The sequence below is a fragment of the Ambystoma mexicanum genome, chromosome 7p (assembly GCF_040938575.1).
Source record: "Ambystoma mexicanum isolate Mex_15411 chromosome 7p, UKY_AmexF1_1, whole genome shotgun sequence".
Lineage (NCBI taxonomy): Eukaryota > Metazoa > Chordata > Amphibia > Caudata > Ambystomatidae > Ambystoma > Ambystoma mexicanum.
The window spans coordinates 191,166,886-191,191,492 of NC_090939.1; the positions used below are offsets into that span (position 1 = coordinate 191,166,886).

The following is a 24,607-nucleotide window of genomic DNA, read 5'->3' on the forward strand; positions in this document are numbered from 1 at the left end:
GGCGATAGAAGCATGTGGAAAATTTGAAGGGACTCATCACACACACATCTCAGGTCCGGGTCTTCACCATGCCTACATTCTAGCGCCTGTTGGAAACTCCCCTAGGCTTGTGCCTTATCGATCACGAAGGCTGGTAGATGCTCTAGTACAGAGTTGTCCAACTCCAGGCCTCAAGGATAGCCCTCATTAATATTCATGAGAAAAATAACTGCATTCATTTAGATTCATTGCGTGCAAATTTTCTAATGAATATTAATCATGGTTATCCTGAAAATCCGAAAAGGTAAAGATAAGGGGAAACCAGGCAAGTGAATAAGTAATAATGTGACCAAATGTTCTGGGAGGTAGGTGCATGTGTGGAGTATGCAACATGAACGTTCTGGGCACACGTGTGAGAGAAGGTTTAAGGGTGAGAGCAAATGTGATAATATGTGCGTGTTGTTGGGGTGTGGGGGGTTCCTGCGAGCACTGGAGCATTATTGCCATCTCCTTAAATTACATTGAATGTTTACAAGCATTTTTGGGAAAAGGCAACTTAATGTATGTTATTAATTGGCTAGAGGCATTTTGGTGCAGCCAGCCTAGCTATTTCTTACTGTGGCATGACATTCTTTACTTGGCATCTATGATAAAGCAGGCATGATATGTCTACTTGTGTCTCTAAACTGGCCTACATTGGAGTTAGTTTGGACAGGTTTTCTTATTGTGGCATGGCATTTTTTAATAGCAAAGCCAAACTGAGTATGTTCTTATATAGGCATACTGGCATATATTGGTGCAGGCAGCATGGAAAGGTATTGGCACAGCAAGCATGACTTCTTTTTATACCAGCATATATTGTGGGGAAAGGCATGAAAATACATTGGGAAAATTATCGTTTGCACTGTTGGTGACTTGCCTCTATTGGATGTTTTCATGAGTTACTCAACAAAACTGATTGAAAAGCGTCCGGCTTGTTAACCAATTTTTCACAGAAAGTGTGCTGTGTAATGCACTATGTTAACCCATTATTCAAAAAAATGTCTATGGTGGGAGGGGTGGAGGATCACCGCCCCGTTCTCCTCCCACATCAGCTTTCATTAGTTCGGACTTCCTCGCTACATTTGGTCGCTCTCACATACCTGTGGCAAATATTTACGCACCGCCAATGAAAATAAAAATTATTCACCCGCCACCTGGGTGCTAAGGGCCAGGCACCACCACTGTGTTACTGCTTTGATGAAAGACATTGATCTTCACCTAGCGCAGTGCGTGCGAGCCACTGCAGCAGCACGAGCATCATGGACATGGCACATGCATGGTAATCCCGGTCGGCCCAGAGTGTGGCGCATCCCTTGCTTTGTTGAGGAGCTCTCAGCATGGCTGGTAGTGGGCCCCCAAATCTTGTGTTATGCCCCTGGCTTTGTACCAGCATCAACAACCCTGAGCAGGGGGCTGCTCGAGAACGTAAGCTTCTCAGAAAAGCTGACGTACACAGTGAAAGGTTGCCACGCTCGATGAGAAACAAGTTACAAACGGTGCCCCACCAGATCTCGCGTGTGTTCCGCGAGATGTCTCTCCCACGCGGGGGGGTGTGGGAGGAATGGCCACAGGGTGCGGCGCAGGATTTACACATTCCCAAAACAAGTGGGCCCGGCTGATAGAAAACGGTCAATGCTCCGCTCTGTGTTAATCTTCGTCAGCTGACGCAGCAGCACAAAGGAATTCACGGGGAATCGCATGCAAACCCCATGACCCACGAGACGACAAAGCAGACTTCTGAAGTATGCTAGAGACGATGGCCAGCGTGTCTGTCACAGGGTGTGTGGTGTAGTGTGGCATTATCACATCCGCGGGGAAATGGATTATGTAAATCTTAAAAGTGCTGGCAAGGGCGAGTGGTATAAGGATTCCGGATGGGAACTCAGGACGAACATAGACGCCCTTAATGGAACTTGGTCAAACAGGTTTTTGCCACTGCCAGTCCCTTGTGCTCACCATTTATGACAAGCACATGGAAAGTTCCAAAGTGTCATCTTTGCATTGCCATCACATTAGAGGTAAGAACTCGGGCCTCTATCCCTCAATACACGCATTAACAAACAAAACAAAACTAAAATAATAACATCAACATTGAAGCAGAAGTCAAGTCATTGCTGCAAATGAGTAACCAATGAACAAGTGCTTTAAAAAAAAAAATAAGTGGGGACCTGAGGAAGGGTGCAGGGGAGCTAATTAGCAAACCAAACGGCCAAAATGGCAGGAAGTGACATCACAGGATCTGAAGTCACAGCAAGACCATGTCAGTCCATTTTAGTTAATTGGGGCAGTTATAACTGCTCTCGTGGCATACATTTACTAAATACAAGTTCTCTTCTGTCACACAACTATTATCTCCAAGGAAACCACTCCTAAAATTATTTTTTTTAAAAGAAGAAGAAAATATAAATAGTAATGATGACACGCTAATGACCACTTGTATGGCCACTCAATATGCAGAGGCCACGAGCTCAATTCATTTTCAATTCCTATACTTGTAGTCTTATTTTCGTCTTACAAAACGTAGGGCTACAAGTACCAGAATACAGAGTGATGTCGGCTTAACAGCCAGCTTTACTCGTCGAGTTTTCAATACAAGCTACCTACTACTTTCAATACTAAACATCCGCTCCAAACTAGTCTGCGATGAAGCCAGCTGCATATGGCAATTCTTTGAAAAGTGCAGGAACCCAGTCAACGCATGAAGAGATTCAGGGCCTGATTCACAGAAGTGCTTTATAATGGTGCAATCCCATTGGAAAACTGTGTGAATCCGGCCCCAAATCTACAGTTCAACCTAACCAATATATTTTTGGTTGTCTTTAAAACAGCCGCCGTGCAATTTGAGCATAGTTTAAGCAATAGAACCTTGGGGGGCATTACCGATCGGGTAATGCCCCCCACCCTCCTCGGGTTTTATTGTCATTAGTACCCCCCATTCCCGGCATGTTGTAACGGGGTACTAATATCATTTTTACTCGAGTTGACAAAGGGCATGTAAACCGTTTGTCAACTGGAGCCCAAAAACAAAATATAAAAAATGGCCCCCAGGGATCAGGGAGAGTCGAAGAAAAGGGAAGGAACTTGAGGCACGCACGTCCTTTGAAGGCAGGCGAAATTGTGCTGGTAACGACCTGGTGAGGGCCAATCAGATTATTTGTTATAATTATAACAGGCTTAATAACGAAGAGGTTTCCAAGCGTGGACACGGGATTCGAACCTGTGTGGCACCGAGTCATCTTGCTTCCAAGACGAGCACGTTGCCACTGAGCAATAGACACGTTACAATCAGATTGTCCCTTGCGGGTACTAATTTTTAATAGTTGTAGTGTGCAGGTAAATATGGAGTTGTGGGCAGGGTTTCAGCTTTGTGCGCAAATAGGGACAGCCAAGAAGCTGAAGAATTACAGCCCATCATATGACCAAACTTAGGTGCTCCATCTGCAGACCCTTAAGTGAGGCTCAGGCCCTACCCCCTCACTGACCCCACCCATCCTAAGCAGGTCCGACTCCCACTCTGTGCTAATTGTGAGAGGCCTCCACCCATTAACATGTAGCCTCGATTTGTACTCTGTATGTAACGGTTCAAGTAGATTCAGTCCCTATGGTCCTCAATACAGGCAAAGGAATAGATGTGTAGCAGTAGAGTTCTTGATTCAATAAAACAGATATCGAGTCCCAAGCGCCGGATTTTAATCTCTGACCCAAGGACGTGCTGGGAAACTAGGAGCTCATATTGGAGTTATTGGACTTTTACGTGCACAGTGCCCCGCCGCCAAATTGTCCTTATTTGCATGTCAGAGAGCAAAAGGGGAGTGGAAAGAGGTGGTTCAAGTGCTTCTATGCCGCTGCACTCTGCCGTGCAAATCAAGTAAATGCTGCCTGCCATGTACGCATGGCAGACCGCGTTTACAATTAATTCCCACGGAGCCACATGCTTTTAGGCGGTGCAAAGGAATCCACGGAATATGCACCAGTATAAAAATCCATGCTGGCGCAAATGCTGGTGTGTTTCTATGCTGGAGAGGACAGGAGTGGCGGAACAGTTACTGCACCGCCTCGCCGCCATGCAGACGCAGGCAATGAGCTGTCACATGAACGAACGGCGTAAATGCTTTATGCAAGGCTTTTACGCCTTGAATCAATGTTATATGCTCATTAAAAAGGAGCTCCTTATTTTGTAGCCGCAAGATCTTAAATGCTGCAGACATTATACAGTGTGCTGCAACACAAGCAAAATGGACAAGGCCTATAGGTTTCAGCTGCCACGTGTAGTAAACCGCTTGTCATGACTAAAGAGCAGCAATTCACTTCGCACTTTTACAAGTGAGAACAGTTAAGTCTTGAAATACAAAAAAATAGAAGAGCCAACAAACAGCTATTCCGTCAAGCCTCGGACATTCAGGACGCTTTCCTTTAAATGGGCAGCAGAAGCAACCAATGTGTGCATCAACGCACACATTTAATCGTTTAAAAACACAGAACTCCTAAACCATACAGGAGGGATTAATGAGATTACTAAAGGCAGATTGCATTCATGCACCTGTGCCATCTACCACTAGTTTCATTTCCACCAAGAAGGATGCAAAGCCTAACATTCATTGGCGTTTGTGTGGGCATGGGATAGGCATTTGCCAGGTCTGTGTCCAAGTGGACTAATGTAATGTAAAATGTAATGTAATTGGTTATTTATAACGTGCTTAATAGCCAGAGGTTTCCAAGTGCAGACCTGGGGAATCGAACCTGTGGTACTCGGTGTTATCTTGCTTCCAAGGCGAGCGCATTGCCGCAGAGCTATCCTTCTGGGCCAAATGCATCCACTACAGGGGTCTGTGTGACCGAAATGCCACAGGTTCGAATCCCAGCAGGTCCACTCAGCCATTCGAGGTCAATGGGCCTCATTACGACTCAGGCGGTAAGGGGTTTACGGCGGCGTAAACAGCGCCGACCCTTACCACCTGATTCCGAGGTCCCTTAGCGCCATGGAGGTTTTAACACCTGCTTTTAGCAGGTGTTAAAATCCATGGCGCTAAGGGACCTTGATGTTAATTATGCCACCGTAAATTACGGTGGCATAATTAACGCCTTCCCCACTCCCATTATGCCCTATGGGGCAAAAATGGGAATGGGGAAGGGTAAATGGGGATTTACCGCCCCGCCAACCTCGGAATGGGGCGGTAAGTCCGCCAACCACCATGGCGTAAACATAGTTTACGCCATGGTGGTAAAGGTACGACCCAGGCGGTAACTTACCGCCTGGGTCGTAATGAGGCCCAATGAAAGGAGCACCATTAATTTGGGTAGCGATAAACATCTGTTATCTGTTAATAGAGTCAGGATACCCGTCTGGGGGTGAATGTGGGATCTACAAATTAATCAGTTATGTTATTTCTATTTTATTAGTGGGTTGCTTTAGCAAATTAAACCTATGCACTAGGTAAAAATCAAAAATATACAAATTACCAGGTTGTCAAATAAAACATAAAAATCGTGTATTTTCACAAGAAGAAATAAAAAGGAAAGGAGAGAAATAAAAAGATCTGAAAATTCCACATGATTAAGCGAGTTCCCAACATAGCAAACGCTCCTATAAACATCCAGTTAAGATCTAGCCGTTTAGTTGTACTGCTCCCCACCATCAAATCAAACCTCAAAGGATGATCTCTTTCAGGATGTCCCTTTTCCTCAGGGTGAATAAGAACATAATGGGCCTCATTACGACCCTGGCTATTAGCGCCATGGTTGACGCCGGTATTTTACCAACTCCGCCATGGTGAATGGCGGAATTACCCCCCCATTCCAAGGTTGGCGGGGCAGTAATTGCCCATTCACCATTGGCTCTTCCCCATTGGCATTTTTGCCCCCATAGGGCTTGATGGGAATGGGGAAGGCGCGAATTACGGTACCGCAAATTGTGGTACCGTAATTACCTCAAAAGTCCCTTTGCGGGTTCCTTCCTTAACGGCTGGTAAGGTCGGGACCTGCAAAGGGACCTCGTAATTAGGCGGTAAGGGTTTAAAAGCCGCCGACACCTTTTACGGCGCTGTTAACCCCTTACCGCCTGGGTCGTAATGAGGCCCAATGTGTTGACAGTCTCAGACCAATCATAGTCAAAGAGCTTGGTTTTAGCCAAACTAGGATTATCAATAAAAGCAGTCTCTCTAAGGGCAAGCGTACTTAGTATACAGAACATATTTGATCCTAAATGTTCAGCGAGGGTATGGAATTACCTTTTAACATATGCAGAGCCTCAAGCAGGGACTTGGGTGGAGGAGCTAGGAAGTTGGCAAACGACAATATTTTCTCCCACTAAAACCCGGTTCCTGAGAGGTCAGTCCACCAAAACTTGTGTCGAGCGACACATTCAAGAATCACTAGGGGAAGACTCAAACCTTGCCTCCAGATGATTTCTTCCAATTAAGAAATGGACCCATGTTAATCAAAGAAAGCTCCATTGCATAACTTAAAACAGGGCTATTTTAGCAAGATAAAACTTGCGAAATGGAATTAGGGAGAATCTAAAAAGACTCAATCATATCCTCTTTAGCTGCGCGATCAGTACATGTGACTTGGCTCTTAGGGATCTTGAATAGCACTTCTGGACTCATTATTTGTTATATTAAAGCCCAAGTACCTGATGGACCGGTCAAGTTCCAAGCAAGCATCCCCAATCATACCTTTGGGTTTACGCTGTGAGAATATGATGATCTTTCCAACATGTTATAATGGTAGCCGGCACCCGCTGGAAAATGATTTTAGCAGGATGCAAGAGACTGGCAAATACCTATATAAAAGTAAAAAATGTTGGCTTAGTCAATTGTTGATTAACAGGCATTCGATGCAAGCGACACGTGCGAAGAGACACACTAAGTGGTTGAAGGCACATTTGGTTAAGATAGTTGTATTAAACTGGAAGCTGAGCCATAGACTGTCAATGGGGTTGGCTAAGAGCAAACACAGCCAACAGGCTCCTCATGTGCCATCTCCCTCCCCATGTGTAATCCACTGCAACAGTTTTGGTTAATAGGTGGGGCTAAAGTACTGCCAAATAGACAAAAAAAAAATACGAATTTCAGTGCTAATCCAGGACCAGAAAGTGGGTTAATCGGCTGACAAATTAAAGGCACACAAGTTGCCCAGCTTAATAGATCACAGCCACAAGAAGAGTGCATTTCTTCAGTGTTTTCTCTACCTGGGGCTGGGGCAGCTCTCACGGAAGTGTGTTGGGAGAATCTTGCAACACTCCCCTCCCTCCAAATGGTGGAGGAACTGGGCATATCATTATTTATTATTATGGTAGGATACGGAGGCGGAGTACAGCTGTACCAGGTGGCGGGGAGGAGAAGGGTGGCCAGCATCTAGCGAGTGAGGGGGTACAAGGTGCGTCCCGATGGCCTACTTGTTGTGGAGTAGAGGTTCTTTGAAGAGTTCCTGGAGTTCTTTTCTAAATTGTATGATTGTGGGGTGCCAGTCTGATGCTGACGGGGAGGAGGTTGCATAGTCTTGGGGCATAGACAGGGAGGCTTTTTTCGTGGTCCTTTCCTGTTTGCAGAGGCAGATTTTAAGTCTGTACGTGTGCTGGCATTAATGGGGGGCCCTGTCCGCCGGAGATGCTGAGTTTCTCCACGAGGTAGCTGGGTGACTGCCTTATAGATGATGTTGCAAGACTTGAAGGGGATTTGTGCGTGCTGTGGGAGCCAGTGAAGGTCGATGAGGGCTGGGGTAATGCGGTTGTATCTGTACAGACCCTTGATTAGACGTGTAGGACACTTGCCAGTGGCTCAATTGAGGGCAACGGGAGGCATTCGAGGAGTGCATTGCCCTCATCCTGGTGGGATAGGACCATTTCTCGAATGGTGGATCTAAAGCTGTCAGGAGGGAGGAAGGGCTTGACTTTTCACAGGAGGGACAGCTGACACCACCTTGAATTATATAATTTAATTCTGGAAATAGCAAAAAAAAAGTTATGATTTGCTCACAGCAAGGCTAGCTTTGGTTCCAGCAGTCCCCCGGGGAAGTGGTGGGTCCAGTCCCCTAACAAGGAGGCTTTCCGGTGGGCAAATTCAGCAACAAACAAATTACGAAACAATTATAAAACACAAACTCGCATGGGGTCCCAAATGTGGAATTTTAAAACTCGTCTAGCCTCCCATCCTCCCCGCCCCCCTCCCTTAATATCAGCTAAGCACATGGAAGATCTAGAAGTAGCTTACACTAAAGAGATTTAGTATTCCCACAGCAGCTCACATCACCCAACACCACCACCTGGGAAGAAGCAGACCCACAGGCCCAACCCTTGATGAACAACTCACTGGCGGGTATTTATGCCACTGGTGAACTCTGGGTTCATTGTACCCCACTGGAAAAGATCAACATTCTGTGCCAAGAGAATAACGTCGGCGGTAAAAAATGTTGGCGGCAGCAGAAGGACCAGTTTACCTCAATCAATACAAGCCTAACTGGACAAGTCAGAGATGCCTTCACACTCTGGCGCCTCACGGGCAAGACTTCACGAGATCGAGGCTTTGAGCAGGGTGAAGGATCTGACAGTTGCCAACACTTCCTGCAGCTTTAGGACCACAACGCTGGTCCAGGGAGGATGCCCCACTGACATACGTTTGCTTTCACCTCGAGCATCCGATGTAGCGATTGGAAGCATTCCAAACTAAACAGTCCGAAACTAGAGCATGCCATCACTTGGTTTCAGAGCAGAGGTACTCGAGGGCCCCAGCAGGTCTCCCTCACAAACCGCTGCATTTTATTTAATTATCAAATGCCCAAACCCGACCAACCTTCCCTCTCCCAAAACGCCCTCGAAGTTGTTGTTCATATATTACACACCATGGCCTTTGCACTCATTGACTAACTAGATGTGCGTACACCCACCATTCTCTACCCCGCTGCAACCCCTCCCCACCCCCCCCCCACTTGCGGAGTCAAGTCGTACCTTGGTTTCAACCAGACAGTATAAAGGAAACGCCCAATTAACGTTTCATAGCAACAAAGTATAACTGAAGGAAGTAGTTCAAACGCCAATGTCTCCCCAGACGCACAATAGAACTAGCCCGGAAGTAAACTGCGTCAAACGGCATGCTTCGATGCTAGGAGGACGGCTTCTGCGCCTGCTGGTCTACACAGAGCCACAGGACTCCCCCCCATGAGCGAGCCAGCAGGGGGTACTTTCCTGCGGCTTGGATGCTGAAAGTGCATTAGTACAGGTTTGGGACGAGAATACACCACCAACAGATATGATCAGGGCTGGCTGAAGGCGAGCTGGGGCAGTGTCAGACTGGGGCTTACACGTGTCTCGGCCACCAATGAAAAAGTGGCCCACAGCTTTTGTGACAGACAGTTTAAATAGTACTCCAGGGAGAGTTTTATTTTTTTAAAGGGATGCAAATTGCACAATTTATAAATAGGTATTCAGAACAGTGGTCAAAACGACTAGCCTCACAGTGAAGCAACTCAAACGGACCCGTTTGGGGCCACCCGAGCATTTTGTGTTTTTGGTTCAGCATTGCCCTATTGCCCTGTAGGCCAGTCTAAGCCTGAGCAGGGGCCCATTTCGGTCTGCTTGGGCAACCGCTAGGGTGGCCAACTGTACAACCTGGCTTTTCGCGACACTTAATGTGCATTAGTAGCGCATGAAGAGCAGTCTGTAGCATGCGCAGTTCCATACGGTGTCATTTCCCCCAACCCCCCCCCCCCCAAAATCTTGGAAGACACATACATAACATGAAATAACCTTGTAATCTATAAACAAGTGATACAGAAACAGGTTTTCAAAAACAAGCATTACTCCCTTTAAAAATACGTGACAGAGTTAGCTGCATACAGAAACAAAAAGAATCATTTCCACGTTGCTTAAACACCGATCCCAACTACATTCTCTCAACTTGCTGAGCTGCCGTCTCTCGTTTCTTCCTTAAACACGGATCCCCTGTTGCAAACAATGTGGCTCAACGTCAAAGTGAAAAATGCAGAAAAAGTATTGAAAAAACGACTGTAACCAGGAAAGCCAGTGGTTTAGGGGGTGGAGGGGGGAAACACTGCTTTAAGAGGAATCATGTGTGCTCATGCGGGCCTGTGGCTCAGTGGACGTATGCATCCACTACAGGGACCGGTGTTTGACCTCGTGGTCAAGGTCAACTCAGCCCTTTGTCCTTCCGATGTCGATAAAATGAGTAGAATTAAGTTGGGTACAAACATGGGTCATCTGTCAATAGCGCCAAGATACCCCTTGGGGTGAACGTGCGCGGTACAAATACGCCTGCTGTGTTATCAGGAAAGACCAAACGGTCTTAACAGCAACCCACCGAGTAGGGCACACTTTCTTTGCATTCGCCTGCAGAGGAAAAGAAACACTCAGAGTCAAGGGAACATTGAAGCTGCAAACCTCCTGTTATTTTTCGTCCCATCCAGGTGTTCTCTCAGCCTCAGAGCAGAGCACTGGGGGAAAGAGGCGTCAGCCCTTTTTTAATCCCAGGTCCAGTCATCACCTTACCACGATGGCTCCAGTTTAGTTGAAAAAAAAGGAAGGAGGTGCTAATGAGCAGAACTGTGGGGCATACAAGATGCGGTAGTGTGTGGAAAAGGCAAAGAGGTCATGGGAACTCAGCCATGGAGCTGGAGGAGACCATGTAATCAGTGCGAAGGATGATGCATTGACATGCTAATGTGTCAAACCCAGCGACAATGGTATCAATGTGCTTAAAAGTAGACAGCTTCTGGAAACTGCGAGGACGAAGTCAGCGACTGTGCCAGCAAAGACATCCTGTTTCATGCGCACTGAAAAGTGCAGTTTCATGCATGATTTATGAATAACATTTCCTTGCTGTTCCGCATCATAGGAGAACGGCTCAGGGCCCCTCTCAACTGAAAAGGTTGGAATGCCCAGTCGCCGCCCCTGGACATGATATACACATAGAATTTTTTTGGGAAGAAAGTAATGAATACAATTAACACTAATCTATTGAATATATCATTCACTTACTTCTATTGTCCAGGCTCCGTTCCTTATTACCCATTTGCTCCCTCCACCCCCTTTCAATCCTCCAACTGCAGAAGGAAGCGTATAAAGCCGTGCTTGGTGCCATAGATGCCAAATTTTCAAAGTGGCCTCAGGGGTCAGCTCTACGTTGCCCACACTCTAAAAATGTGCAGAGATCCGCTCACCTCACATAAAAATAGCAAAATGCGATGTGAATTTCCACATCGAGGACAATTCAGGGTCTGAAATTGAGGGGAGCTGGGAGCCATTCAGTGCCTGCTTCTAGCATGGTAAAGCCTGGCTAGCTTGAAACCAACAACTACCCGGAGCTACATGTGGCTCCTAGGGACAACTAGTGCCTTTAAACATGTAAACATGACAGTGATTGAGTTTTTGAGAATGTTGATAAATAAGAATTAGAACACATCTAATATGCATTTCAACACAATGGTTCATACAGAATGGACAAAAAGTTAAAGGAGCATCTCTGGTAGCTCCTGGTTCCCCTGCGGTAGCTCCTGCCTACAGGGTGATGCCCGACACTGTGGGGTGAAATGGCCCTCACATGCCATAACTACAGGCCAGAGTCAGTGGAGGAGATATGCCCGCCCAGGAAAAGGCGTGCGCATGAGTACATGCAAAATGAGGCCCGTGCCCAAACATGAGGGAGAACATTTAGGCATCTAAGCCTAGTGAGGCCTGGAAATGTTCTTTGCCACACATGAGGGGGACGACCTCATGACACTTGAGAAAAATCAAGAAAGGCTGAGACCCTCTTGGGAAAAACGGCGGCATCCAGCGTGTACATTTGTGTGCAAACTTGCACTGCAGAATGGAGTTTTTCCCTATGACCAAAAGCAATGCTTTTAAAGTCCCTTCCTTTGTATTAAAGATATGCTCCTGAAAATGGGGGAAAAAGTATAATCATGAAACTGTGCGTTGGTGCATCATGAGCCCATCATGAAAAGACAGAATTTGCAGAATCCACGTGCAGTAAGTTGAAACTGCCACAGAATGCCGGGTCACAGCTGGAACTTTCTACAGTAAAATTGTAACGGTGCTTTTAAAACACCAACACTTGAAGTGTCCACATGTTCAGTCTTGTAAAATACACTGTGCTGCCTTTCTATAATCAGTGATTGCAGACAACCACTGTGCAAGGGTTTTTACATATTGAAACTGTGCCATTCTAATAGCAGATTAAGAAAATGCTTGCAGTGGGGGAAATACTGGAGTTTCACTCATTTCTGCTGTGGGGTCCTTAGGTGTGATACTGGCTGTGTCCAAGCCTGGTTGCCAAGGGGATGGCTTGAGGAATTCTCTGCTTTCCCAGTTTTACGACCAAAAGCACTTAAGCCCATCATAAAATCTGCCATAGCTTGCAATTAGCCCTTGTGACAGCCCCACATGTCAGAGGCGGGGTGGGGGGGTGGCGGGGGGGTTTGGTGTTAAGGGTTTAGGATTATAGAGGGGGTTGGTGTCCCATTGCACACAATGGGAGATATTCATGTGCAGATTTCTGGAAAGCTGTCCGCAATCTGCATATGGTCAACCGAAAAGGATTTGGTGACCTTAATATGACAGAATTTATAAGAAAATAAATGGATTGTGATTTCTGTGTAAATATGACAATCAAAGATTTGAGATAGGTTATAGGTATTCTGCCCATCTAATGCCTGATTTTTCTGTGATATAGTTTAGGCGGAAACAAGGGAAAACTGTAGCTTCGCACCAATAGGTCCCACGGTTATCAAACAAGGGTGAGGTGACTGCCTGAAAAATATTAGTATTGAGAAATGCTGCCATAGTTGACATAACATGATGAGAAAAGGTTATTTATTAAAATGTGAGATTTCCAGGTACAAAAAAGTCAATTCGTTTTTATTATGTAAACATTTTCAAAGAATTTGAATCGTCATTCATCAAAAGATACGCAAAAAAATAAAAAAAATAAAATAAAAAAGAAATGTAAAAAAAAAAAATCCAAAAACCTGGAAAAATGTCACTACATGATCTGTAAAAGGTCATCCTCAGTAGTGAAGCAGTGAGAAGGTCATTTCTCCGGCACACTGCGGTTTTACCGCCTGTAAACACATGCACCAACTAACCTACCAACACATGACAATCGACCATATTGAACAACTCACGATAACCATGTACGGAAACCACACATCTAACTCACGCCGGTCAATTCTCGACCAACAAACATACACCAGTTACATATAAATACAAGCATAAACACTTTTTTGGTGTGGGGTGGGGCTATTTGGCTCCTGCTTGTAGCCTGGTTAGCTTGATAGCAACAAGCAGCTGTGCTTCTTTTGTCTGCAAGGCCAGCTGATGAACAAACACACCCAAGTGAATTTAATTCTGTGTGTTTGGGACAAAACATAAACGTCTTTCATAGCATGAGGAGTAGTCAGAAATAATGGACAAAATTATAACTTTGCATCTTATACGAAAGTTAAACTTGCAGAACGCTATGTGCTTGCTCCTTGTTCCCCAATTGTATCTCCTGGCCCCTGGTTACTGCAGGATACCCAGGAGCTGCCTTTAGCTCTCGTTCATCAAATCTTAATTTCAATCTATGTGTTTGCATGACCGTCTGAAAGTTTAATGTGTGCGTTTCCCTACATTTTCATCATAGCACGCTACTACAGTGCGGCCTCAATCAATGCAAAGACAGTGTTCTCCCATATGAAATATTCAGGGTCCGAAGCCATTTAGAATAGGTCAACTGTTGAACTCCTGGTTTGTCGGTGGGAGTTACGGTCAAGGGTGACACAGGACTTCTTTTTAAAGTTTAGCCGCAAAGATCTCCAATGCAAGGGCATACTTGCCGACTCCAGGTTAAAGGGTGTGTAAAGAAGCTGAATAGTGAATGACTACCAATGAGGAATTGGTTAAGGACACCCATTACGGAAGTCGGAAGACATTTTGGGGTTGCGTTACATATATGGATATCAAAAGAAAAACAGGCATTGGCAATGCCAAATGTTTTGGCTTTTGTGTAGGCACTTGCCAGGCACCGCCTTAGTGGTACTATGTTGCCATTGATGGCAGCATGCACACAATGGTGTGAATACCTGGGCATCTAATAACAGTGTCTAGCAAATACTTTAGACTTCTACACAAGAGGAAACTGTTGGCTTCGCCAATGCTGGTTTTTAACAGGACTTCAGTTTATATAAATCTAGTGGCTGAAGGCAGACCTGGTTAAGACATTTGTATTACACAAGTAGCACCTTTACAACTCCAAATAACTTTCAGAAGACTACTTTTTTTGTTATTAAGTTTCCCAATTGATCAAATAAAAGACATACCTGCTACACAGTTTCACAATTAGTCAATTAAAAACAAACATACATAGTATATATAATTAATGGTCATTAAAGCGTAACAAAAAGAACAGGGGAGGTCCAATAGACCCTTCTAAGGGGCTAGGGATCAATCAAGATACAACTAACTGCATTCCCTCCTCTCTTTAAATCAGACATAGATCCAATTGGAGACTTACAAATCCAGAGCCAGGTTCCTGGCCGCCCGTTGCCATACATAAAATGCTGCAATAGTGGTCATCAGAGACTCTGATGAAATATTGTAGCCCAAAATTGGTCGACGTATAAGAGCAGACTTCGCTATTAGCCCTTTTGTACCCCGGTCTCAGAAGACTGCTTAAAAAAATAAAATAGAATACACTGCCAGGCACTTCAAACGCAAAGTTTGATGGTACGGCTTCATTAAAGCAAGCACAAAGAGTTCCCATGAGGAGGTGTTTTAGGTGGGGCGGGGCTAGCACTGGGTGGGAATGGCCATAGGAATTAGCATGGCCAGTCAATGGGTGGCCAAATAACCAACCAACACTTACAAGCTTCGTGTCCCTCCTCATTTGCTACTTCTCCCCATCTGTAGTCGAATGAAATAGTTATGGCTCATAGCTGGTACTATAGTGGCCCCCCAATAGCAGCCCTACAGATAAGGGGTGATTCAGCCACTTTTACTCCCTCAAAATAGGCAAATACTCCCCAAAAATAATGATTTGGGTACAAATACTCCCAAAAAAATAGGAAACAAACACGTAGGGCTGCGTGCCTCTTCTTTCTCCCACACAGCTCCATGGATATGTTTGGACCACTAGTGCACGCTGAACCCCAGGACGAAACTATTAGCATTACAGCCTGATTAGAAGAAGTAAACCTGCATCTTTTGATGTGTATGAATAACTAGGTACAAACAAATAATTATTACAAAAACATTTGCGTTTTACAGCTAAAACATTTTTACTCCCTACAAATTGATTTTACTCCAAACTTTAAAAAATAAATGGGGAGTAAAATACCCCCACTTCTTATCTGGAGCACTGCCCAATAGCCCAAACTAAAAATACTACTTGCAGTGTCACATGAATATGGCTGTAGTTCCCAGGTCTCTCAATCTAGTAACAAAACAAAAACAAACAAAAATAAAAAAGAATGTCACAAGAGCAGCACCACATCTACCCTGTACCACATCCCCCAGCCTCACAGGCTGGGATGGGGGGTGCCATAACAAGGTACATCTCGGCCACCTAAATGTGGTGACTTGGGCAGAGACTACATAACTTTGTCCTTGATCTCACCACATGTGCAAGTTTCAGCTGCCCCTTAGATACAATATAATTACACTTGCTGTAAAAGCCCCTGCAATGGGAGGCAACTTAATAATCATGTGTTTCTTACATAGCGCTACACACCCATAAGTTTCAGAGTGCTGAAATAAGACATCATCCCACAGTGGTACTCAATGTATCGACCTCGGAAGGATGAAAGGCTCAGTTGGCGCAGACATCAGGGGCGAACGCTTAGCTCACTGTGCTATCTGACCGATTTAGACACTTGACTGGAGTGCCTCTGAATCAGCATGGAGTTCGCTACACTCCCCCGCCCCTCAGGAGAAGAACCCATGCCCTTTTTCCCACTGGGTGTTTGTGTTACAAAGAATCGGCTTGGCAAAGCGAGAGACCGACCGATGCCACTTACAGGTGTCGTTACTATAGCTCACAATTTCCACAATTTTTTTAAATGTCTCACAAACGCACCATATATAACCTATTTGGGAAATGTCACCATTTGAACCCCCGCCCCCTCCAAATTCCTCACAGATAAAATGATGGTCAACTTAAAGCAGACACGCAAAACAATGTTTCACTTCATTCACATTGTAAAGCAGGTACTTTCTCCACCAAAGCGTACGTTAAATTCACAGCGGCGTACACCAAATGATTTGGTTTTTCACCACAATTACCACACACGATTATCATTATAATAATTTTATAACGCGCTTAATACCAGGGATGGCTTCCAAGCAAGACCGGGATTCGAACCCCTATCATTGCTATGCGTTGTCTTGCTTCCAAGTCAAACGTGTTGCCCAGACAATACTGATATCAGGGATGGAAGCAAAGGGCTGGAAGCAAGCAGGAGCTACCTCGGGTGCAAATCTGAACTGAGCAGGAGCAGCGCGCTGCAACATTGAGTCCATTGCATATGACCCGTTAGGCTTCAGCATCTCCAAAGACACACAGTACATGTCACACCGGTATGTTTGAAGGAGCCAGTTGGCCAGTGGCATCAACAGTTTGCATCATCAAGCTAACTAGGCCCTTCTAGGCTGCAATCGGGACCCAAGCAATGCAGGTGAAGAGGGCACCACACGGGTGCAACCAGGACTGTGGGCGTCTCCCACGGTTGTTTGCACAGCTCCCAGTAATTGTAAACTTTGGAGAAGAACCCGCATTGGCTAGATTTCCTTTCTCCTTAATGGACTTAAATATATAACGCCTCAATGCGTCCTGATGCTGTGTCCAGGTCTTCAGGTGAACTCTCCACAGCTGTGAATAATGGGGCCCTGTGAAACATGGTAACACAGTTGTGCATGTGCAAGGGGAATGCGGCAGGTAGGGATTTACACTGGAGTGCAGGGTAGTGTGTGCGGTGCCCTGTGAAGCGTGGTAACACAGCTGTGCTGTGAAACGTGGTAACACAGCTGTGCATGTGCAAGGGGAATGCGGCAGGTAGGGGTTTACACTGGAGTGCAGGGTAGTGTGTGCGGTGCCCTGTGAAGCGTGGTAACACAGCTGTGCATGTGCAAGGGGAATGCGGCAGGTAGGGGGTTACACTGGAGTGCAGGGTAGTGTGTGCGGTGCTCTGTGAAGCGTGGTAACACAGCTGTGCATGTGCAAGGGGAATGCGGCAGGTAGGGGTTTACACTGGAGTGCAGGGTTGTGTGTGGTGGCGGCTTGTTCGGCAAAGTCCTAGTGATGAGGAATTTCTGGTCAATACCGTGGTACTGGTGGGAACCTGTAGGACACCATCACCTGCTGAGCAAAACCGTGGTGGTGGGGTCCAGATGGGTAGCATGGTTGTGCCAAGGACATACAGGGCGCGTTCATGGTGGTGGTAATGGGGACTTGCTGAGTAATGCCAGCTGCTTGGTAATGGTGTTGGTAGGGCTGTGTCGCCATCCAAGCAATGCCATAGTGATGAGAACCTGCAGGGATATGTCTTGGCAGGGGTGAGGACAAGTTGACCATGGTCATGGAGGCGATGGTGAGGACTTGTTAGGTAATGCCACCTGCTTGCTAACATAATTGTAAGGACTTACTGGGCAAGTCGTGGTGGGGAATTCATGGGTAACTTCACTTTGGCAGTGACACGCTTGGTAATGTTGTGGTACAGTGGGGCCCTCCTTGGAAACATGGGTACTTGCTAGGCAACATCATGGTGAGGACCACCTGCTTGGAAATGTGCTTGTCTGCTGGGATAAGCCACATGGTATGGTGCCAGCCTACTGGCGAGCATGTGCTTGTGTATGGCTGCAGAAATATGGCACCAGAGCATGGGGTTCTGTGCATGGAGAAATGCATTTGAGTGTATAGGCGCGTTATAAATGCCATATCAGATATCATTACTGGATGAGTGTCATGAGTCAGCACACTGAAGGGAGCAAACCTTGGATTTATGTATTGAGTGTGGACCTAGCTTTGAGAAGAAAGAGCCCTGTTCAAACCTTCTCCAAGCACGTTAGCTTCCCTTCGGTTTATAAGGCAAGTCTATTTATAGCACCAAGAAACCAATGCATAGTGCCTGGAGTTGCAGAGGCAGGTCCTTACAGGCAGAGGCCCTATGTGAAAGGTCTTCTCCCACTTGCACTCACAAGACATAGGGCCTGATCACGAGTTGGGCGGTATCCCGGCAGTAATACCACCCAACATTAATTGTGTCAACGTCACCCGGCACTATTAGCGCCGGATCACAGGTTGGGTCGATAAGGGGAGATCCCCATTGCCCATTGGATTTATTGGACCAAATGGGACATTTTCGGTGCAATTACTGTGCATTAATACTGGCGGCGGCAACAACTGTGCCGAAAACAAGGGGGCTAAATGGGATTTTCACCTCCAGCAAAAATCTGGAGGCAACACGGCCCATTTAGTGCCCAACTCGTCATCAGGCCAGCCCTTAAATGCGGTCTCATTAGCGACCGTGCATTTAAAGGCTACCTCCCAACTCGTGGTCAGGATAGTGCAGACATGGTTTAAAGACAGCTTGCAGGATTCCTTTTTGGCGAGGCACGGTGTATGACGTCACATGGCTAAATATACGCACCCGATCACGTGCAAAGTCCTTTCGGTCGTGGATGCACGAGCTTCCTCTCAAACCCACACCCAGGAAAACGTCTATTCAACTTGCACGACACCCTTCGGTAACACACGTCGCGAATCAATTGGCAAAGCCGTCCACTGGTCAAAACACCCCCATCATCCTCAGACACCTGAGGTCTCCCACCTGAAAAAGGGCACGCCTCCAGCGTACGAATCACCAGCCACCTTGAAAACAAGAACACACACACACATGCTAGAGACGCCGAGCTCTAGAGCTGCTCTACAGGTAGCAACAGTTACGCACGACACATTGCCCCCACCCCAACGTACGCCCCCAGTCACCTCGGTTTTAGTTATTTGATGTGTATCGGGCAAAGATTTGACTTTTCACATAAAAATACAGCGATATAAGTAAATTAAAATAAAGTTACATACAATCAAAATCGCAGACACCTCATTCCGCTCTGCCCCTTTTCAAATCAACTAGAGCGCCTGGACTCTATGGAAGTGGCAGAAGTGCGCTATACAAATCCCCTTAAGAACCTCCAGCAGAGCACACGGTCTCCAAAAGCATAGCAGCACCCAACACCCCCTCCCCCCAAACCCTCCTCATCACACCACCGCATAACTCCCAAAGATTAGTAAGAAAAGCCCGGTTTGGCACATTGGCACCACGCACCCACCTAGCTACAATTCCACCGCCCCTCCACTGACCTCTAACGCCTGCGCTGACACCCCCTCCTCTCCAAAACACCACGTAATTTAGATGGTTTAATTGGTTGGCAGCTTAAACAATAGGTTCCTCGCGACAATGGGCGCCTCCCTGCAGATTATCTGTTTGCATCAGCCCGCCCTCCGGCACCCTTCTAAACACCAGCCTCCGCCAATGTACTCCCATTATCAGGACCCCCCAAAAGCATCAACTTTCGAAGCAGCAGCTCACGCATAAGACACACACACATCTAAACCATGTCCCTATACAACTCCGCCGCTTAGGATCCCTGCCGTTCACCCCTAAGCGCTTTACAGAGATCAAGGCGCTATAAGCAGCCAACACGGTGCGATCGGTGGGTACGACGTGAACAGTGGCCGGTGTGAACATTAAAGAGAACACGTTAAGTAGCCAACCCAAACCGCCCCCCCCCCCAGTCCCCCCAACCAAAACGCCCGGCTCGCGTACCTGCTGAGGTGGGGTCCCGATGTGCATCTCCAGGTAGTAACCCTTTCCAGAGTCCCCTTGCAGGTTGTCCACCATGGCCATGTAATTAATGCTAGCGCCGGGGTCCGAGGCAAGGGACAGGCCGGGGGCGCTCTGCTTGTCCCCTCGGGAGGCGTTCAGCAGCGGGCCCCACTGCGCCCGGGTCTCCGCCGAAGAGACCTTGAGAGGGAAGGTGAATTGAGCCCGGCACAGCCCGAGCCAAAGCAGCCAGCAACAGACAGCCCAGAGACCCCGCATGCTGGCCCGCAGGGGGCTGAGGGTCCGGCCAAAGAATCAGATCAACCCCGCGAGTCCTGTCCACAGCCCGGCCCGAGAACAGCTCATGCTGCCGCCTCCGTCCCCGGCTCAGAAACTTACTTTCCTTTCTGAAGAAACTTCCCCGTTCCCTCTCTCTCACACACACTCACAGCCCAGCCGCAGGCGGGGGCAGGAGGCCGGCCCTGCAATAAACCCACACAAAGGGGCGGCCCTGCCCACTGCCGGACGGATATGACGACCGCCTGTTCCAGGCACGAAGTTTGGGCAAGGTTTTAAAGGCACCTTTGCAGGCTCTGCACTGAGCCCCATTCCCCCCTCTCTGCATCGCAGACGCATGGGCTCGTTTTCTTCATGTTTCCCCACGGCCTGACTTGCATGTCTATTTATTTATTTAACCGTTCACACCATGCAGCATGCATATAAATAAAGTGCACAGTTTCCCTGTTGTACAACAATAACCACAAAAGCTGAACACACAACGAATTACATATTTAATTACATTACATACAATCATTAACGAGTCCAAATAGTCGTTAAGCGGAAGGAGGGCAAGCATCAACGAGTTATCGGAATAATCCATTCATAGATTCCAAAATTCCTCCTTTTTAGGTTCATCCAGATTATTCGCCAATTTACCAAAAATATGGCACCTGATTCTGACACACACTAGTCATACGAACTCAACATATGAAGATCTCTGGATTTTGACATCATCCATATGACAGAGTCTACATTTTCTGTTCGGGTGCCAGGAGGAACCTATTTACATCCATCATCGTCATCCCAACCGAAGTTGGTGCTCATTTACCAACCTCGGAAGAATGAAAGGCTGAGTTGGCATTGCCAGGATTTGTACCTGTACACAAATGTATTGCAGCAGTGAGCGCTCAACCCGCTGGGCTATCTTCATACATGTTGGCATACGGCAGGGCCCCGCACACCTAGAGGACATGTACCTATATGTATGTGGAAAAGCAATAGTTAAGAGGGAGTAACGCAACAAAACCCCTGAAATGCAGCACTCCCATTTCGAGCATGTGCGCCTTAACTATGTGCCCCTTGTTGCGCAGCGTATCACCACAATGATGACATCACTGCTGATATCACTAATTGCATCATACATGACATCACTGATGAGATCAATAATGACATCATGTATGACATTACTTCACTATTTCCGCTATAATTTCGTGGTCATCAATTCCGATTATACCGATTCTTGAGGTATTCACCCGATAACACTCAAAAATTAAAAACTCTTCCCAATCCTCATAGGCACTCGCCATGTGCCGCCCTCTTTTCTTGCTCCTGCCACTCCCATTAATTCCTTTTTCCATCTCTGGCCCTTTCCCATTTCCCCCTCAATCTTCAGTTTGTGTGATGCATTTTCTTATTCGGAGACGTGTTGTGGCGCTGCCGTGGTAACCTTGCAGGATTCTCCCAGTATTCCTTTGATGAGCTGAATATTTTCTACCTGTAAATGGATCCCCAGACAACCCCCAACTCCTCAACTTCACATGGTATCCTCTTCCTCTCTTCCCACCACTAGCCCGATGCAATTGCATCCTTTTTTATCCTCCAAATACCATTTTGAGCACTTTTCATTTTTAGCTTGCCCTGGTATTATCGCAGGAATTGCTTGCAACGAGCAACAAAAACGAAACAAAAATGGCAGCTTTTCATTTCTGAAAACATTTTCTGCCACGATAACAGAAGATATATGCACGTTTTGGGAAGGATTGGGCATCTACTTTTCTGTCGAATATTTTAAGAATTACTGGACAGATTTATCCCAAATTAGAAAAGGAAATGACTCTGATGCTTTGTGCCCAAGTTGATACTTATTTGGTCCAAATCCATCCAACATTTTTCAAGATTTTTTTTTCTCTATTGGAATATGAATGGGAGTGGGATGAAAATATGTAGGATGAAAACATTAACATTGTACCCAAAATGCCCTGCTTTAGTGTGCCTGTGAGAAACCTTTTATTTGGAAAATGTCATTCAGATCCGTCTAGCACGTCAAAGGTTAACAGGTAACAGTGTTACCGCCGGATTTAAGGGTCCACCAATCTTGCGCGTTTTTGCCCCCAGCTCATTGCTGGGGGTAAAAACGCCAGAAAAATGCCAATTTTTGGTGCAATTACTGCCCGTGGTTTTACAGCGCAGTAATTGCACCAAAAATTCCTATAGGGTCCAATGGGGAATGGGGAGTAACAGTTAGCACTCAATTCTTCAGACAAACTGTTACTCTTCAAACGTTTGCTATTCCGATATGATCCAAGCCTTTCGATCCCCGATGTCCAGCTCCCTGTCAAGTTCCAACTTTCGTTGCCCTACATTACACGTTTTCGATAATGAAATCCGAGAGCGCAAACGTGTGTTTAGGATGCAGAAAAGAGAAGCACAAAATCTTCCAGTTCACATCCGCCATAAACATCTTATAAGCCTGAGAACTAAGTATAAGAATTGGGTTACAGCTAGGCGTGCCCACTTATATAATAGTGATTGCCTTATTTGCCAAAATACCGTCGCTAAGAATCCTAAACTCTAATGATGTGGATTTCGTGGAACCCTCACAAATAAAAGGAGGGAAACATACAACCATCCATTGCTGTCTACCAGAAACTGCATCGATGATAAGGGTAAACCGATCATCGCTTGAATATCTGGGATACTTGTTGGACGTACCTATTCCGACAGAGTCGACAGCGGAAAATTGTCAAAAATGTACATGTGCATGTTTCACTACCGGCATCAATAAAGTTAACAAAAACTCCACAAAGGTTTAGCGATGAGCAAGGATGGGAATGGCTGCAAGAAATGTTTGCTCAGAAAAAAGAGGATGATCCGCGACGGTCACTAGCTGGAACACGAGGGGCTTTAGTCATTGGATGAATGAGGGCCCCTCACGTGACCTACTTCTGACTAATAAACTATTTCTATTACAGGAAACGTGGGTAACCTTCGAGCTGGAATTCAATGGATATACAACCTATCAAAACATGACTATAAGGGGAGAACGGGGAAGACCGAAAGGGGGTCTCTTAATAAGTGCTAAGACTGCCTACAACCATAACTTGATCTATCAAGATAATCCTGGAGGTAACATCTTGGTGATCCAGATTAGTCCACCAGGTGGTTGGGCAGGATTTAAAGAAGTCCTGATTATTAACATCTATGACCTAAAAGGGGAACTGATTACGGAAGCCTTTGGAGATAAATTGGATGCATTGCTAACCTGGTGTATGGGGGAAGAAGCAACTGCCGTAATACTTGGCGGAGACTTGAATGCCAAATGCCTCGATCCCGAGGGATGTGGGAATTATCCCTTTGTTCAAAATATCAGCGAAATACCCTTACACCAGAGTAACAGTAAAGGGAGACTGTGGCTTGAAATCCTTAAGGAATGGAACCTGACCATTTTAAATGGGCGTACAAGGGGGGATACTCCGGGTAAAGAAACCTGGGCAATAGGAGAAAAGCGTTCTGTTCTGGACTACATGGCTGTAACTGAATGTTTGCTGAATTATGCTCTGCACTTAAATGTCACAATGAATAACTACACTGATCATGGTACCCTAACATTAAGTGTGGAGGGAAGTGGGGAAAGGCCAGAGGGGGGCATATGTAGAGAAATTATACCTAACCATGCGGGAAATAAGATTAGGTGGACCCAGCGAATCATCGAAAAGATGACCAGTGTAACTTTCCCCAACTATATTAACATCAAACAGCTAATGTGGGGAAAGAGCCCCGAAGATATTGAATGCTGGATAACTCATCTTACCCACTCATTATTTAAAGGGCGCCCTAGCCCGGGGCTGAGTTGGAATATGAGGGGTGCCCTAACCTTTGATATAAATATAAGAGACAAGAAACGCATTATGCGACGAGCGCTTAGAAGTATAAGAGTAAATAAAATAGCCCAAAGTGATGAGGGTGCGGTAAAATCTGAGATAGTAGAAATAAAACGAAAATATCAGAGGTGGCTTAGAGGGTATGCCAAACTCAAAAAATAAATCAATGGCAAAAGTTTGCTGAAGTGCTATGTAGTAGGGATAGTCGCAGAGTTTGGCAGATACTGGCCCAGGCTGGGGGAGAACCGAAACTGAGGGTCCTCAATCCCATTCCAGGGGATGTATGGGTGGAATATATATCAAATAAATTCTACAAAGAGAACATGAGTTCCAGCAGTTGTTTAGTCGGTGTAAGGACATGGCCCCTCCCCCTGAGCTATAAGATCATAAAGCAATCTATTATGAATCTAAAATCATCTAATGCCCCGGGCCCAAATGGACTAGCTAATGCAGTTCTGAAGAAAGACCCACATAATTGGGCCCAGCTACTGCTTACTCTGTTCTCCAGAATATGCAGAACTTGCCAGATACCGACCTCCTGGAAGAAATCTGTATTAATTCCAGTACATAAAAAAGGGGAGCGGACTAAACCAGCTAATTATCGACACCTGTCTATGATG

General features: G+C 46.1%; 1 protein-coding gene across 1 annotated transcript in view; it reads right to left on the reverse strand.

The window, feature by feature from the left end:
* BACE2 (beta-secretase 2) overlaps nt 1-20,375 on the reverse strand; it is a 374,497-nt gene extending 354,122 nt beyond the window's left edge. Inside the window, exon 1 of the mRNA XM_069636047.1 lies at nt 19,831-20,375. Coding sequence (XP_069492148.1) covers nt 19,831-20,106 — 276 coding nt within the window. The 5' untranslated portion in view covers nt 20,107-20,375. The remainder of the gene's footprint in view (nt 1-19,830) is intronic.
* Nucleotides 20,376-24,607: the final 4,232 nt, after the last annotated feature.